The sequence below is a fragment of the Canis lupus genome, chromosome 9, assembly GCF_003254725.2.
Source record: "Canis lupus dingo isolate Sandy chromosome 9, ASM325472v2, whole genome shotgun sequence".
NCBI lineage: Eukaryota > Metazoa > Chordata > Mammalia > Carnivora > Canidae > Canis > Canis lupus.
This window is the reverse complement of record NC_064251.1, coordinates 15,390,868-15,406,796: the sequence shown is the minus strand read 5'-3', so window position 1 is coordinate 15,406,796 and position 15,929 is coordinate 15,390,868. Positions and strand designations below refer to the sequence as shown.

Sequence of the window (15,929 nt, the reverse complement as noted above, 5' to 3'; positions counted from 1 at the left end):
CCTAGAAGATAGATTTCTTTATTGTTATTGACTAGGGTAATTCTTTTCTAGTGTAGAGTAGGAGTACATGGGTGATTCTTACTTTTTTCTCCTGCATATGTATTTTTTAATTAAATTTTTTAAGAAAAAGATTTTATTTATTTATTTATTCATGAGAGACACAGAGAGAAGGCAGAGACATAGGCACAGGGAGAAGCAGGCTCCCTGCAGGGAGTCTGATGTGGGACTTGATCCTGGAACTCCAGGATCACGCCCTGAGCCAAAGGCAGACACTCAACCACTGAGCCACCCAGGTGTCCCTGAATATGTATTTTTTTTTTTTAAAGACTTTACTTATTTATTCATGAGAGACACAGAGAGAAAGAGGCAGAGACACAGGCAGAGGGAGAAGCAGGCTCCACACAGGGAGCCCGATGTGGGACTTGATCCCAGAACTCCAGGATCATGCCTGAGCCAAAGGCACACAGACACCCGACCGCTGAGCCACCCAGGCATCCCTGAACATGTGTTTTTAATGGTATGAATGCTTTGTGTGTCTTTGTTAAGGGTCCAGATTTTCCGAACTCAAATATTTGAAACATATTTTCTTTTTTCTGTCACTTCCCATCCTAACCACAAGATTTTGCTTGAATGTTGACAGGAGAAAGATAATATTGAAGAAAAAATTAATTTTTTCAAAATAATGCCTAGTTGTACTTTTTTGCTCTAAAAATTTACTTCGTGCCTCTTTCTGTTACCTCTGATATTCATGTATAAGTTAGTGCAATCGTTACTCAGAATATTGTGTTGACTTGTGATTATTCTTTGTTACCATATTAAAGACTGAACTGATGGCCAGACTAGTAATAAGTCTCCTGTTAACCTTCTAATCACTTTATACTCTGAGGCTGAAGTACTGTTAGATACTGTTTAGATATTTCTTTCTTTACCTCCTATCTGTGTTCTCTTTTCATCCTTGATTATATTGTGAGCACCTATGGGTCAGGTAAAATACTGAGGGATATAGTTTACTTAGAGATATAAGACATAATCCCTACCAGATTATACTCGATGGTATAAGTAAACCATTAATATTAAAATATTGTGTGAGCAGTATTATGCTGAAGTTCCCCGAGGATACTATTGGAGTATAGAGGGAGAATATCTCAAACTTGAGGAAGATGGAACAGTTCTTGGAGGAGGTAGTGACTATCATTGTTCCAGGCAAGGGATACAGAAATTATAAAGCTTAAAGTTGTGAGGGATTTTGATACATTTAGGGAATTACATAGAGGTAGTTTGGTACTTTGGTTGGCTTCCATTTTATATCTGCTGCTTTCTGCATGTCTCTTTTATTCTTTTCAGACCTAAAACATTAGTTTCCTCTATTATTCAGTACAAATAATGGAATATACCTAATAACAACATTGGAGTTATATATCTTGTAGTTCAGGCTGTCCTAATTTAGGTCTGGTATCCACACCTGAACAAATCATTTATACTCTGGAGCAGGGTTTGGGTAATGTTTGTCATCATGTCAGCTTGGGTTAGATAATTTACCCTAGTGGAAAACAACCATGGCAGAAGGAGTGAGTAAATCAGTAAATGTAATGAAAGTTAGTAAAGGGCAGTTCCCAAAAATGGTTATGTATGAAGGTGGGTAGGGCAAAACAACACATGTCCTTGTTAGGAGCAGTGGCAGCAGTGTTCAGGTGAGACATTATGAGGGCCTGAAATAAGAGGATGGCAGTGGAGATGGAGAGATACCAAGAAAGAATCAACTAGACTTGATAGATTGAGTTTCGGCTTAAATGAAGGAGGTGCTGTAGTTTAGTTTATTCATTCAACAAAAATATTTGCTGAGTGCTTCCTCTATATTAGCTATAGTTAGAGGTACTGGAAATATAGCAGTGTTATATATCAAGTTATGGTCCTAGTTATGTAGTAACTTACAAAATTTATTCAAAGATGATACTTATGTTTCTGGCTTAGATGATTGGGTGAATGGCAGGTTCCATTCACTTTAAGTTTGAAGGGAAATGTAATGAATTCATTTTTGGAGATATTAAGTTCGAGATGATAATGCTATATTGAGGAGAAGTTAGATATATGGGCGAGGGGCTTAGGAGAGGGTGGAACAAGAGGTCTAGAATTGGAAGTCACAACCACATGGTGGTGGCAGAAGTTTTAAAAACTTACGTAAGATAAAATTTGCTTTGTATGTGTGTATGTGTAAGTTAGTGAATTTTTTAAAAAAATTATTTATTTGATAAAGAGAAAGCATGGGTAGGGGGAGGAGCTGAAGAAGGGAGGGGGGAGAGAGAGAGAGAAAGAGAGAGAGAGAGAGAGAGAGAGAGAGAGAGAGAGAAAATCTCAGGTAGTTTTGGTGCTGAGCACAAGCCTGACAGAAGACTTGATCCCATGACCCTGAGATTATGACCCAAGCTGAAACTAAGAGCTGAATGCCCAACCAATTGAGCCACCCAGGCGTCCCTATATAATTCAGTGAATTTTAACATGCATATGGTTGTATGTTGCTGCCACCACAATTAGTATACATGATGGTACAAGTTATATTATGATACCCTTTTCTAGTTACACCCTAATCCCACCCCTCATCCTGAAAAGCAGGGAACTATTTTTCTCTATCTCTATAGTTTTTGTTTTAAGAATGTGATATAAATGGAAAATGGAATAATACAGCTCTTAAGACTGGCTTCTTTTTACTTAGCATAATATCTTTGAGATTCATTCAAGTTGTATCCAGCAATAGTTTGTTGCTTTTTATTGCTGAGTGGTATACCATTGTATGGATGTGCCATAGTTTCTTTATTCATTCACCCACTGAAAAACGTTTGAGTTGTTTCCAATGTGGGGCAGTTAGGAATAAAGCCACTTAAAAACACTCTTGTATAGATTTTTGTGTGATTGTGAGCTTTCATTTTTCCGGGGTCAGTGGCTAGGAGAGAGATTATTGGATTATATGGGAGGTATATATTTAGCTATAAGAAACCGCCAAACTACTTTTCAGAGTGGCTGTACCATTTTCATTCCAACCAGCAAAATTGAGAGTTTTGATTGTTCCATATCTCTGCTAGCACTTGGTATTATCAATAAACTATATCTTTTAATTTTAGCTATACTTTTAAATGAGTTGTGGTATCTTATAGAGTAATATGCATTTCTCTAATGGCTAATGATACTGGACATATTCATATATCTTATATGGTCAAGTGTCTGTTTAGATTTTTTGTACAGTTAAAAAAATGAAAAAAAATTTTTTTGTACAGAGCTTAATTTTGTGGTTTTCTTACCATTGAGTTTTGAGGTTTGTTATATATTCTAGATACAAATCCTTTGTTGGATATGTGATTTGCTTATTTTGTTGTTCTCATAAATGATTTTTTTCAGAGCAGAAGTTTTAAATTTTGATGAAGTTCAATTTATCTTTTTTTAAAAAAAATGGATCATACTTTTGGTATCATATCTTAAAACTGTGTCTAATCTAGGTCATAAAGATTATTTTCCTAAAAGTTTTATAGTTTAGATTTATGGTCTATTTTGAGATACTTTTCATATAACATATGAGGTTAGGATTGATGTGTCTGGTTTTTGTACATGGATATGCATTTGTTCCAGCACTGTTGTTGAAAAGACCATCCTTTCTCCTTTGAATTGCTTTTGCATCATTGTCAAAAAATCAATTGACTATATTTATTTGGGTCTCTTTCTCTAATGTGGGGCTCTGTCCCAAGACCCTGAGTTCATTACACGAGTTGAAGGCAGATGCTTAACTGACTGAACCACTCTGGTGCCCGTTTGGGTCCTTTTTCTGCACCACATATTCTTTTCCACTGATCTCTTTATATTTATGTATAATACAACACTGTCTTGATTACTGTAGCTTTATAGGAAGTCTTAAAACCAGGGTAGTGTGGTTCCTGTAACTTTGTTTTTGTTTTGCAGACTTGTTTTAGATAGTTTAGATCCTTTGCCTTTCCAGATGCCTATTAGAATCTGTAGGTAAAAAAAAAAAAAAAAAAAAAAAAAAAAAGCTTCTGGGATATTGGTTGGAATTTCATTACATCTACAGATAATTTGGAGTAGAATTAAAATCTTTACCATGTGGGGTCTTCCAGTCCAAAAACATGATTCTTTTTCCATTTATTTAGGCCTTAACTGATGTCTTTCATTAGCATTTTGTAGTTTCTAGCATACAGATCCTACATTTGTTTTGTCAGATTAATACTTAGGTTTGTTCTTTTTCTTTCTTTCTTTCTTTCTTTCTTTCTTTCTTTCTTTCTTTCTTTCTTTCTTTCTTTCACTGTTGTTAGTAGTATTCCTTTAAAACCTTGAGTTGTAAAATGCTGATTTTTTTAAAAAATATTTTTATTTATTTATTTTTGAGAGACACGGAGAGAGACACATAGGCAGAGGGAGAAGCAGGCTTCCTGAGGGGAGCCCAATAAGGGACTCGATCCCAGGACCCCGGGATCACACCCTGAGCCAAAGACAGATGATGCTCAACCACTGAACCACTCAGGCGTCCCTTGATTTTTGTTTTTAGAGATTGTACTGTGACCTTGCTAAACCCAGCTCTTAGTTCTAAGAGGTGTGTGTGGGGTTTTGTTTGTTTTTGGTAGAGTACTTTGAATTTTTAAGTGGACAGTAATGTCTTCTGAGAATATAGTTTTATTTCTTCTTTTCCAGTCTGTATTGCAATGACTAATACCTCCAGTATGATGGTAGCTAAGAGTGGTGAGAGTGTGTGTTCTTGCCTTGTTCCTGATCTTAAGTGCGAAGCATTTAGTCTCTGCCACTAAGTATGATTGATGTTGGCTATAGGTTTTTTTTTTTTGTAGGTGTTCTTTATCAAGTTGAGGAAATTCCCCTGTATTCCTAATTCTCTAATTTTTTCATGAATGAATATTGGATTTTGTTACTTTCTTGCATCAAATGATATGATCCATGTGGTTTTTCTTCTTTGAATCATTAATGTGATAGATTACATTGAGTTCCAAATATTAAACTGTTGAGCATGCCCAATATAAGCCCCTCTTGGTTATTGTGTATGTTTGTTTCTACACTACTGGAGTTGATCTGCCAATATTTGTTGAGGATTTTTGTTTCTGTGTTCAAGAGGGATACTGAGCTATAGTTTTGATCTGCTTTGGTATCAGAGTAATTTTGTTCTCATAAAATGAGTTGTGTTTCCTTTTTTTTTTTTCCTTTGGGAAGAGATAGCATAGAACTGGTGTGTTCTTTATTTAACTGCTTGGTAAAATTCACCTGTGAAACTATCTGGGCCTAGAGATTTCTTTTTTGTAGAAGTTTTTTAACCACAAGATTTATTTAATAGTTACAGAAATATTCAGGTTACTATTTAATTTTGGGTGAGGTTTAGTAGTTACTAACTATTTATTAAAAGATGTATTTTGAAGACAAAGTTTTGCTGCTAACTGGCTATGTGACCTTGGGAGAGGTATCTTAGTGTTAACCTCTCTGGTCTTAATTCGTTCATCTGAAAAATTAAAAAGATTTTTTCGATTTCTTTAAGGTTTCACAAAGTTTTTAAATTCTGTAATTAGGGTAGGATAAGAGTGTATATGTTTGAAGTTTATGTGAAAGGATTGTGAGCCTCTGTTTCGTGTTTCATCTGTTAGTGTTTGAACATTGGTTTAACCTTGATTCACTTCGCCTCTTAACAGATAAGTTCTGTATTTTCTTCTTATCAGTGGATTATTTGGTGATGAAAAGGTATGGTCAGAGGCAGGCCTTTTTTTGTATTTATACATGATATACTTAAGGTGTATGAAAAATTACTTTTATAAGCTAATTATATAGGAAGATGTAAGGTATGTCGTATGCTAGTTTTTAATGTTATATTTTTTGAATAATTAAATTACCAGTTTAGAATTTATACAGTGTTAGAAATGCATTTCTCTTTTGGCGATTATCCTTCTGATTCTTCATAATTTGGTGATTATCCTTCTGATTTAAAGTCATTCATTTTTAGCTACTTGATGGAGACAGTGTCTATTTAAATATTTTATGTAAAATTCGTTTTTAAAAGGTGCACACTGTTGTGCATCCTGTCCATTTATTGGGTTAAAGCAAAGTGAAAATAGCATACAGATCTGCTGCCGAAGGAAACATTAAGTTGCAGGCTGCAGCTGGAGGATTTTACGTAGGCACCTGTGGGTTTGAGTGCGTTCAATATACAGACTGCAGTAGGAGGCTGGCACTGCCTCTGCTGACTCCAGTACACTCCTTCACTGCTGTCTGCCGATTTCTCCACTGTCCAGAAGACAAACAAAATGGTGCAGCACGTAGAGGGCATGGGAAAAAAATAACCGTCAATATGATTCAAAGGTGGGTTTGCTGCATTGAATAGTAGAGAAAATTGTTTAACAAGATTAAAAGCTTGGATATAGTTCAGTATGTCAGAAATCCTTAGCTGTTTTAATGTTTGTGACCATTTAAGAATGAAAATGTATAGTTCTGAAATCTGCATGCCACCTATATATAGAGGTTTCAGATATATTGCATGTGTGACATTAATAAATATATGCATGGTAGATTATAAACAGATTTATATTTGTACCAAATATGTGGAATGTGTGTGTGTGTCTATATATATAGACATGAATGCATGAAGGGTTTTTTTTACTATTAATACTAGGTTGTTAAAAAAGTAAGAACTTAAAGGTTTAATATTTTCTCTGTTGCTTATTTGTCGCAGCTCCTACCAATGTCTTTTTCCTTATATTGTTCATTTTATAATAGTAGAGAGCATTAGTAGGGCATTCTCTGGTGAGATGGAAAATAAGTAGAATGAACACTGGAGTTGGCACTTCATATTTTATTGATGACTGTAATGCAGTGTGAGTTCGCATTGCACATAGTCATGATTTAAATGATTACCTCTTTTATGAAAGCAAAATGTTTGTAAGAATGGCCATGTTGAGGACAGTGAGTATAAAATAAGGAGAGGAAGTAGGACAAGTAAAATTTCTGTCCTTGGTTTCTTGAGCAATGTTTAGCATGGACTCAAGACACTGTCTTTTTAGAAGTACAGTATAGAAACAATTGAACATCAAGCATAAAAAAAAAAATGGAGGTTTAGTTTCCCACCTCCTCCCGGAAGCGCTTTACTTATGTACTCATATATTTTGGGTTTCAGTGGCTGCATGTTACTGGGGAGCTGTCCAGTTGAGACAAGATATATTTACTTAAGCCACACCCAACAGATTGAGCTTTTTTATGCTTGGGCACTATTTTAATCCTGTGCTGATTTGTAACCGTCATATGTGGGATGCCTTTGAGTTGTGAAAAAAAAAAAAAAAAAAGAAGAAAATACTAGATTCACAGGTTCCAGCTTAATGTGTTCTTGAATATCTGAGTTGTTATATTAATAGCACAGAAGAGCAGTATTTAAGTTATGTAGCATTATCTCTATCTGAGAGAGAGAGAGATATTGAGAGAGGAAATATTTGTATGGTGCCAGTACAAGTACACTGCAAGTATTCTGATCATATAGGGAACAGTGCTGCTGGCATACTATTTTTTAGTTAATATTGTAGGTGTTAAATTGAGGGTAGACATTTAGAGTTCAGATTTTCTTCTTTGAGAAAATATTTGGCCAAGTGTTTTAAATATTTCACTTAATTTTTCTGTGCCTTAAAAAATTACAAAAGATTAAGCCTGAGTTTATAAAATCTACTTATAATATTTTATTCTATACCAATGACATGTTGTATGTGATAAGAATTAACAACTGTATGGCTGTTTGCCACTGTTGGATTACCTCACCCACTTTACTATAAACAGAAATAAAAAGGATCAACATTCATTTTAGTAGTCTGTGGAGTGCCCATATTCTGTATTTTCACAAACTCTTTTAGACAAAGCAAATTCACTCTTTTTCCCAAAAAGAAAAATAACCCTCTTGTCTGTACTATATTCCTTTGATTTTATTGAGTAACATAGAAGAACAATACAGGATTTTTATATGCTAGATTTACAATAAATAGCTAAATGTAAATTGAAATATACTATATTATTAGAGTGTTTCATGTATCTAAAATGTTATATAACCCTGATGGAATGTTGCAGATGAAACAAAGAAATCTGATTGGTTCCTTACAAGACACAGCAGCCTTGAAATCTGTTCTAACCAGAGGCTTTTACAGCAGACTGGATGGCTAGTTAGTATCACAGTGAAAATATAAAAAAATGCTGTGGTGACAAGGAAGGGTTTGGAGGAGAACTGAAGTTATTAAAGCACTTCAGTAATTCCTGTCTTCTGAGCATTTTATTTCCTTGCAGGGCACCACCCACCTTTTTTTTTTTTTTTCTCGCTTTGCTTATTGTTACTTCAAGGGTGTTATATTCTATTAGGTTAACAAACTTTCTAAATAGTATTATTTAATCAACTAGAAGAGCCTGTCTAAAAAGTTTCACATTAAATGATAGGGTTGGTTAATGAGTAATATAATTTCAGAACATTTATTAAATATAGATGAGTGGGACTTGTTGGGAAGGAGGGAAGATATAATAGAAAAGAGTTCTGAAGAACATGAACTCTTTCTCCCTACCCTTCCCCATTCTATTAGATTTGTATTAGATGATTTGTCATCTAAGACTTCAGTGATGCTTGGTGAGGGCATATTGTTATTGACATTCAAACACAGCAGCCTATTGCAAGTCAAAACAGGTGGAGAATTGTTTGCTGTCTGCTGGCTATTAGAAACACCCTTGAGATGTGAGAACAATATATGTTAGCTTTTATGTACTTATTATTCTTGGCTAGATGGTCTGCTGGAATATAGTTGTAAATTATAGTACCAAATATCCAATCCTTTTATCCTATTACAGAAAATATTCAAAATATATGTGTGGTTTATTTTATTAAAATTTGAAATTCTTATATTTAAATAGTAGTAGGTCAACCTCATAGGATCTGGGGAGGGAAAAATTAGTGTGAACAGGAAGTAAGCATTTAAATTAAGAAAATTAATTATATTGAAAGGAATTAGAGAAGCATCATAAAGCATAAAGACTAGTATCTAATATATAGATATATTCTGATAAAAACCGACTATATCTTTTAGGTTCCATTTCTGTGCTCATTTTCTAAATTATCCGATATGCTAATAAAGTCAGGCTAAAGGCAGCTGGCTGCTCGTGTTACAAGCTGAAAACAAAATGGCTGGCAAGGATTAGTACTGTAAATTTGTAATAGAGAGCTGGATGCAATTAAGCTATCTTTTGTTGAAGGAGATTGTTACAAAGTAAGTTGATGAGGGAATGACTTGCAGTAGATATTTCGGATAATAAAGAAACATCTTTTTATTAAAAAAATGTAAAAATTGTCTATTACAGCATAAAAACAAAAGATTTTATGCTGTAAATAGAGAGTAATTCGTTTTAAACTAAGCAATAAAAAACTCTTATTAATATTCATTTAACCATCATTGTCTTTGTAATTCTAAGATCCAGGTAGTTTCTGGGTGTATTATTTATGAATCTTTCAGATTCACAGTATGTTTATGGGTAAAAGAAATAAGTGAATACATTCTTAAAGTGGGGGGGAATTTAGAGTTAAGTTTCTGGGAGTTTTATAAATTAATGAGTCTTTTAGATTAACATTAGATTTATTTATTTATGAATCTTTTAGAAGGATAAAAGAAAATAACAGGAAACTTTAGAGACAATGAAAATAGGAATTAGAAAATGACTTCATCCATAGGTTTGTGTATTAATAAGGGTTTTTCTCTGTGTAACTCTAAGCCTTTTCTCTTTATATTTAGCAATTGTCGAAAGATTAAATGACACTGAAATGGTTAATAGGCTTCAAAAGATTGAGAAATAGCTTCAGGAATTCCTAATTACTTAGGTCAAAGACCATACATTAGCTCTCACACGTCTGTCTCTCACAGTGTCATGGCTATGTACTGTGAGAGGGCAGACAATATAAATATGTCATCTCTGTTTCTTCAGGACGTAATGCAATGCCCCAGCACTTACTGGGTGCCTAGTAACTGATGAAGAAGCGTAAGAGCACTTTGTGTGTGCATATAGAGACACAGATACGTGTAAATACATATGTAATTATACTCAAGTTTTAGAACCTTATGAAATAAATTCTATTACAGTTGGCCTTTGAACAATTTAGGGGATAGGGTACTGACTCCTGCACAGTTGAAAATCTACAAATAACATTTGACTGCCCCAAAACTTAATTATCAATAGCCAACTGTTGACCAGAAGCCTTACAGATAACACAGTTGATTAACACATGGTTTATATGTTATATATTGTATTCTTATATATGAAGTAAGCTAGTGGAAAGAAAATGATACCAAAGTCATAAGAGAAAAAAAAGAAAGTCATAAGAGAATATATATAGTACTATATTAATTTTAAAAACTCATCTATACATGGGCCTACACAATACAAATCCATGTTGTTAAGGATCAGCTGTACTTTATTTTACTCATTTAGCAAATAAAGAAACAGGCAGAGAAAAAAAAGAAGAGACCTGGCCAAAGTTTTACAGTAAGTGTGGGAGCCAGGATTTGTCCTTGTATGGACCCAAAGCCTTTTATTGTCTCTTCCTCCGGTAACTGAAGATTGAGATGTTAGTATTCAACGGGATCCTTTACCCTCAGGAGGATGCATTGTGCATATAATCTGGCAGAAACTGCAAGCAGAGAAAACCTTCCCTACATCTCTTTCAAAATTGCTTTAGCTGATACTTTGTTTTCTAAAGTCCTTTTCTATAGCTATAGTTGATGGCCCATTATCATCACTGCTAATGGAGATGTCATTTCTAAAAGCTGCTTAAAAGCACAAAGCCGGTGTATTCAGGAAGCAGTTGGAAAATACACGAAGCTTTCTGCACTCCCAAAATGGCCACCAACATCTAACCTGTTTTCATGTCCAGTTGATTAGAACTTCTGAATTATCTTCAACTTTGTTTTCTCTTGTCCTCTTCCATTCTCACTTCCTAATTTAGAATTTCCTTTTTTTCTACTTAAATTATGATGTCTCCAGGCTCAGTACCCTTAGGTCCATTCTCTATTTTGCTATAATAATGAATTTTCATAAATGTAAATTCCTATAACTTTCAAAACAAAATATAGTATGTCTTCTCACTAGTTCTCATTGTTATAACCATATCCTAACAGATACACACAGATGTAGATAATATACAGACTCCTACATACAAATATAGAATTTGGTAAAAAAAAAAAAAAAAAAGAAGTTGATGTTTGAATCTCCTTTATCAGAGATGAAAAATTCCTAATATAAATATATCCATGAACAATTTTCAGTGTTGTATGTGTTCTAAAATTTACTAAGTGTGGGCAGCCCGGGTGGCTCAGCGGTTTAGTGCCGCATTCGGCCCAGGGTGTGATCGTGGAGATCCAGGACTGAGTCCCCTGTCAGGCTCCCTGCATGGAGTCTGCTTCTCCCTCTGCCTGTGTCTCTGCCTCTCTCTCTCTCTCTCTCTCTTTCTTTCTCTCTGTCTCTCATGAATAAATAAATAACATCTTTAAAAAAATAAATAAAATAAAATTTACTAAGTGGTATTATTGTCTCTGTAGAATTCTGTATCTTGCTTATTTTGCTTTTGTTTGGTATGTATGGATTTGGTTTATTTCTTGTATGTGTTGTGTAGTATTCAATTTTATGAGCACATTTCTTTTACTCATTTCTTTCCTAATAGAAATCTGAATTTATTTCAGTGTTTGTTTTGTTCTGTGTTATTACAAAAAATGCTGCAGTGAATATCCTTATACACATTATCTGAATTTTTCTAGGGGCTATACCTGAAAGCGGATGTAGATTATTTGCATTTCACTTTTGCTAGATAATTCTTGTGCTTAGTCACTGTGTCAGTTTATAATCTTCTCAAAAATGTTTGAGAGTTCCTGTTTCGCAGTATCCTTGCCAACATTCATATGGTCAGACTTCTTCATTTTCCTAAACTGGTATATAAAAGGTAATATCCTACTGATTGAATTTTTATTTCCTTAATTTCTAGTAAAGCCAGATATGCTTTGATGTGTTTTGGCCTTTCAGATGACCTCTTTTCTTAATAGCTTCCTTATATTCTTTATACATTTTTTTCTTGGATTATTTATCTTTGTCTTATTGGTTTATGGATATTTATATATTCTAGACAGGGTTCAGCAAACTATAGCCCATGGATCAAATCTAGTCCACCACCTGTTCCTGTGCAACCCGTGAGCTGAGGATAGTTTTTACATTTATTTTATGATTCAGAAAAAAACAGAATAGAATGTTACAACATGTAAAAATTATATGAATTCCAAATTTCAGTTCTATAAAGAAGAAAGTTTTATTGGAATACAGCCATACTTGTTTATTTACATATTGTCTGTGGCTGTTTTTGTGCTACAATGGTGGAGTTAAGTAGTTGTAACAGAGAACATATGGTCTGCAAGCCTAAAATATTTATTCTCTTTACAGAAGTTCATAGATCCCTGTTGTAGATCGATCCTTAGTCTGTGACATTTATTGCAAATATCTTTTCTCGTCTCTATTCTTTTTTAAGACTTTGCTTTTGGTTATAAGACTAAAACTCTAAACCTCAATTGAATGTAAGTTTAAAATTTTAATGTATTCATATTAATCATTCTTTATTCCTCCTATATTGTTTCAGAAAATTTTCTTTAATGGTTAGAGTTTTGATTTTTACTTCCAGATTTTTTACTACATTTTTATTTTTTTCCCTCTTAATTTTTTGGTAGTGAGATTATAGAATGACAAGGGGATCTAGTTATTTTTTTCTCATATGGAAAAAGTTAATTTCTGTACCCTTTTTGTTGTTGAATTTAGCCTTTCCTTTCTCCAGTGCTGTATATTGTTATTTTCTCATATATGAAATTCCTTTATTTACATGTGAGTCTATTTTCTTGATTCTTTATTCAGTTACTTCCTTATTTTTTGATTAAATATTTCTGTTTTTTTTTTTTAAATATATTTATTTTAGAGAGAGAGCATGCATGGGTAAGGGGTAGGGATGGGGAGAGGGAGAAAGAGAATCCCAAGCAGACTCCCTGCTGAGATCGAGACCTGAGCCAAAGTCAAGAGTCCAATGCTCAAGAGACCAAGCCACCCAGGTGCCCTGATTAAATATTTCTATATTCTACTAGATCCTAATGACTCCTGTTATTCAACCAGTTAATCATTATTGTATTTATGTTTCCTAGTAACTTAGGAGAAAAATATAAAACAGTAATACTCTAGTAAGGACCTTACTAATGACAAGTTTAGAGAAGGCAGTATTTTTCTTGAATTTTTTTTTTTTAATATATTATATATACCAAGGTTTTTCAATTGAAAAACTATTTTCCTTAAAACATTTTGATCTTAAATTTTTATTTTCATTGCTATCATTGTAATCAAATAATATAGGTGTATGGGATAAAGTAAAATTTGTGAAAAAAATTGAAGCATAGTTAGATTCTATATATATAGGCTTTTTATTATTTTATTTTTTCAGTGAGTGTCAATACATTTAAATATACTTCTCAAAACAGAAAGATGTGCCTTTTTTGTGGGGTGAGGTGAGGGGGGGAAGATTTTTAATCTGTCAGTAGCTATCATTCTATCTTTTTAAGACATAAGAGGAATAAATATAAGGGTTTATTTTATTATGAACATATGACATAAAATACAAATTTTCTCTTACTTGTGCTTTTGAACTTATCCTCATATATGAAGGTAGGAATTTGGGGTCAAGATCATACTTTATCCTGACTCCTTAGGTATATAGTGGTTGTTTCGCAGGTTTCCACTCTAGATATCCTGAGGGTAGAGATTAAAAAGTGAACAAAAGCCAATATTAGGAAAACAAAGGGAGATCTAACAAGAAATGAAGCTGGAAAAGTAGAATCTTATAGACCATGTTAAGAATTTTTATCTCTTCTTGGGCACCTAGGTGGCTCAGTCAGTTAAGTGTCTGCCTTCAGCTCAGGTCATGATCCTGTAGTCCCAGGGATCTAGTTCTCACTTGCTGACTCTCAAATAAATAAATAAAATCTTGAAAAAAAAAATTTTTTGATACGTTCTGATGGGGATTGCTTTAACATTTTAAACGTTAAATGAGAAAACTAATACATCTGCATTTCTAAATGATTACTCATTTTGTGGATAAACATTTAGAAGAGAATGGGTATAGGAATTGGAGACAGGTTAGGTATGGATTCAGGGACATTTAAGAAGAAGAATCAACAGTATTTGGTGATGAATTCATTGAGATGAGAAGCTCTGATAGAGTATCAGGTTTGAAAGAGTCAGGGGAAAGTAAAATTTCCTGTTCAGATATTTTGAGTTTGAGCTATATAGGAGACATTCAAGTAGAAATTTCAAAAAGACAAATAATAATTAATAGATGGACCTCTCCAGTTTTTACACAAAGATGAATAAAAGGAGCTCCTTTTACATTAGAATACATTAGAATCATGTATTTAAAAGTAAAACACAAGCATTTGTGTTGAGAATTGAGAATCATTACAGAGTTCCTGATTGAGAATTACCTGTTTGGTTTAGAAAAAAATCAAGGGATTAAATAATTTCATTTCTGGCTGTCTGTGTTTCCCTCCTTCTAGTCCTAGATCTGGAATTGATGAGGCACTAAATAGAGGTTAAGATTAAATCAGATTGTAAATTAAATCCTTGATTTAAAATAACTTCCTATTTCTCCATCCCAGTCTCACAGCTTCTGTTTCTTTATCTTGGTTAATGGAATTATAAGAAGTCCAATGAAATTCTATTCTTTATCTTGGTTAATGGAATTATAATAAATCCAATGAAATTCCCAAGTTAAGAATTCTAAGGCATCCAGAATTCCCTTCTTTCACTCATGCAAATTAATTAATTCAACAGCTATCTTTTGAGCAACTACTACCTATCAGCTGTTGCCCTAGACATGGGGAATGGAACAGTGAATACAAAATTATTTGCCCTTATGGAACTTACATTCTAATAGAGAAGATGGCCAAAGTTAAAATAAATAAGTAAAATATAGACTATGTTAGTGATAACTACTAAGGGGAAACAAGCAGGGAAGGGAGAAGAAAGTATGTCTATTGTAAATCTGGTATCTAGGGGGAGTATGATTTTAGATAGGGTGCTGAGGGAAGATGTCCTTGAGGGGACACTTAGATACCTATCTGAAGGAAATGAAAGAATAGGCCTTACTGATAATCTGTGAGAGAAATATTCCAGGCAGATGCCTTGATACAAGTATATTTTTGGTGTGTTTATTTACTTATTTATTTTATTTTAAAAGATTTTATTTATTTGAGAGAAAGCGAGAGAGAAAGAGCACAGGCAGGGGGAAGGGCAAAGGAAGAGGGAGAAGCAGACTCCTCTGCCGAATAAAGGAACCCAAAACGTAACCACAACATGGGGCTGGATCTCAGGACTCTAGAATGATGACCTTAGCCAAAGGCAGACACTTAAGCAGCTGAGCCACTCAAGCACCCCTCTTAAATATATATATATGTATGTGTGTGTGTGTGTATTTATTTATCTATTTAAGATTTTATTTATTCATGAGAGACACATACACACAGAGAGACAGAGACATAAGCAGAGGGAGAAGCAGGCTTCCTGCGGAGAGCCTGAGGCAGAACTCGATCCCAGGACCCCAGGATCACGACTTGAGCCAGAGGCAGACGCTCAACCACTGAGCCACCCGGGTGCCCCTCTTTGGCATGTTTAGAACATGACAGGAACCAGTATGCTTCAGTGAAGTCAGAGGCGCAAGAATAGTAGGAGATGATGTCAGAGAGGTAATGGGGACCACATCAAGTTGCGCTTTGATCTAAGTACTTTGACTTTTACTAAGATGGGGAATCTTTGAGGAGAGAAGTGTCATGATGTGATTTGTGTTTTAACAGAACCATTCT

General features: G+C 34.1%; 1 protein-coding gene across 9 annotated transcripts in view; it reads left to right on the top strand.

The window, feature by feature from the left end:
* Positions 1-15,929, top strand: part of TANC2 (tetratricopeptide repeat, ankyrin repeat and coiled-coil containing 2) — a 369,309-nt gene that overhangs the window by 82,097 nt on the left and 271,283 nt on the right. For 4 of the 9 annotated variants that reach the window (XM_049114610.1, XM_049114609.1, XM_049114607.1 and 1 more), the window contains exon 1: positions 11,890-11,989. The exons of 4 other annotated variants lie outside the window; for them this stretch is intronic. In XM_049114610.1, coding sequence (XP_048970567.1) covers positions 11,905-11,989 — 85 coding nt within the window. In that variant the 5' untranslated portion in view covers positions 11,890-11,904. Of the gene's footprint in view, positions 1-6,251; positions 6,352-11,889; positions 11,990-15,929 lie in introns of those variants that run through there. One more of the 9 variants, XM_025436737.3, reaches the window with a different exon arrangement.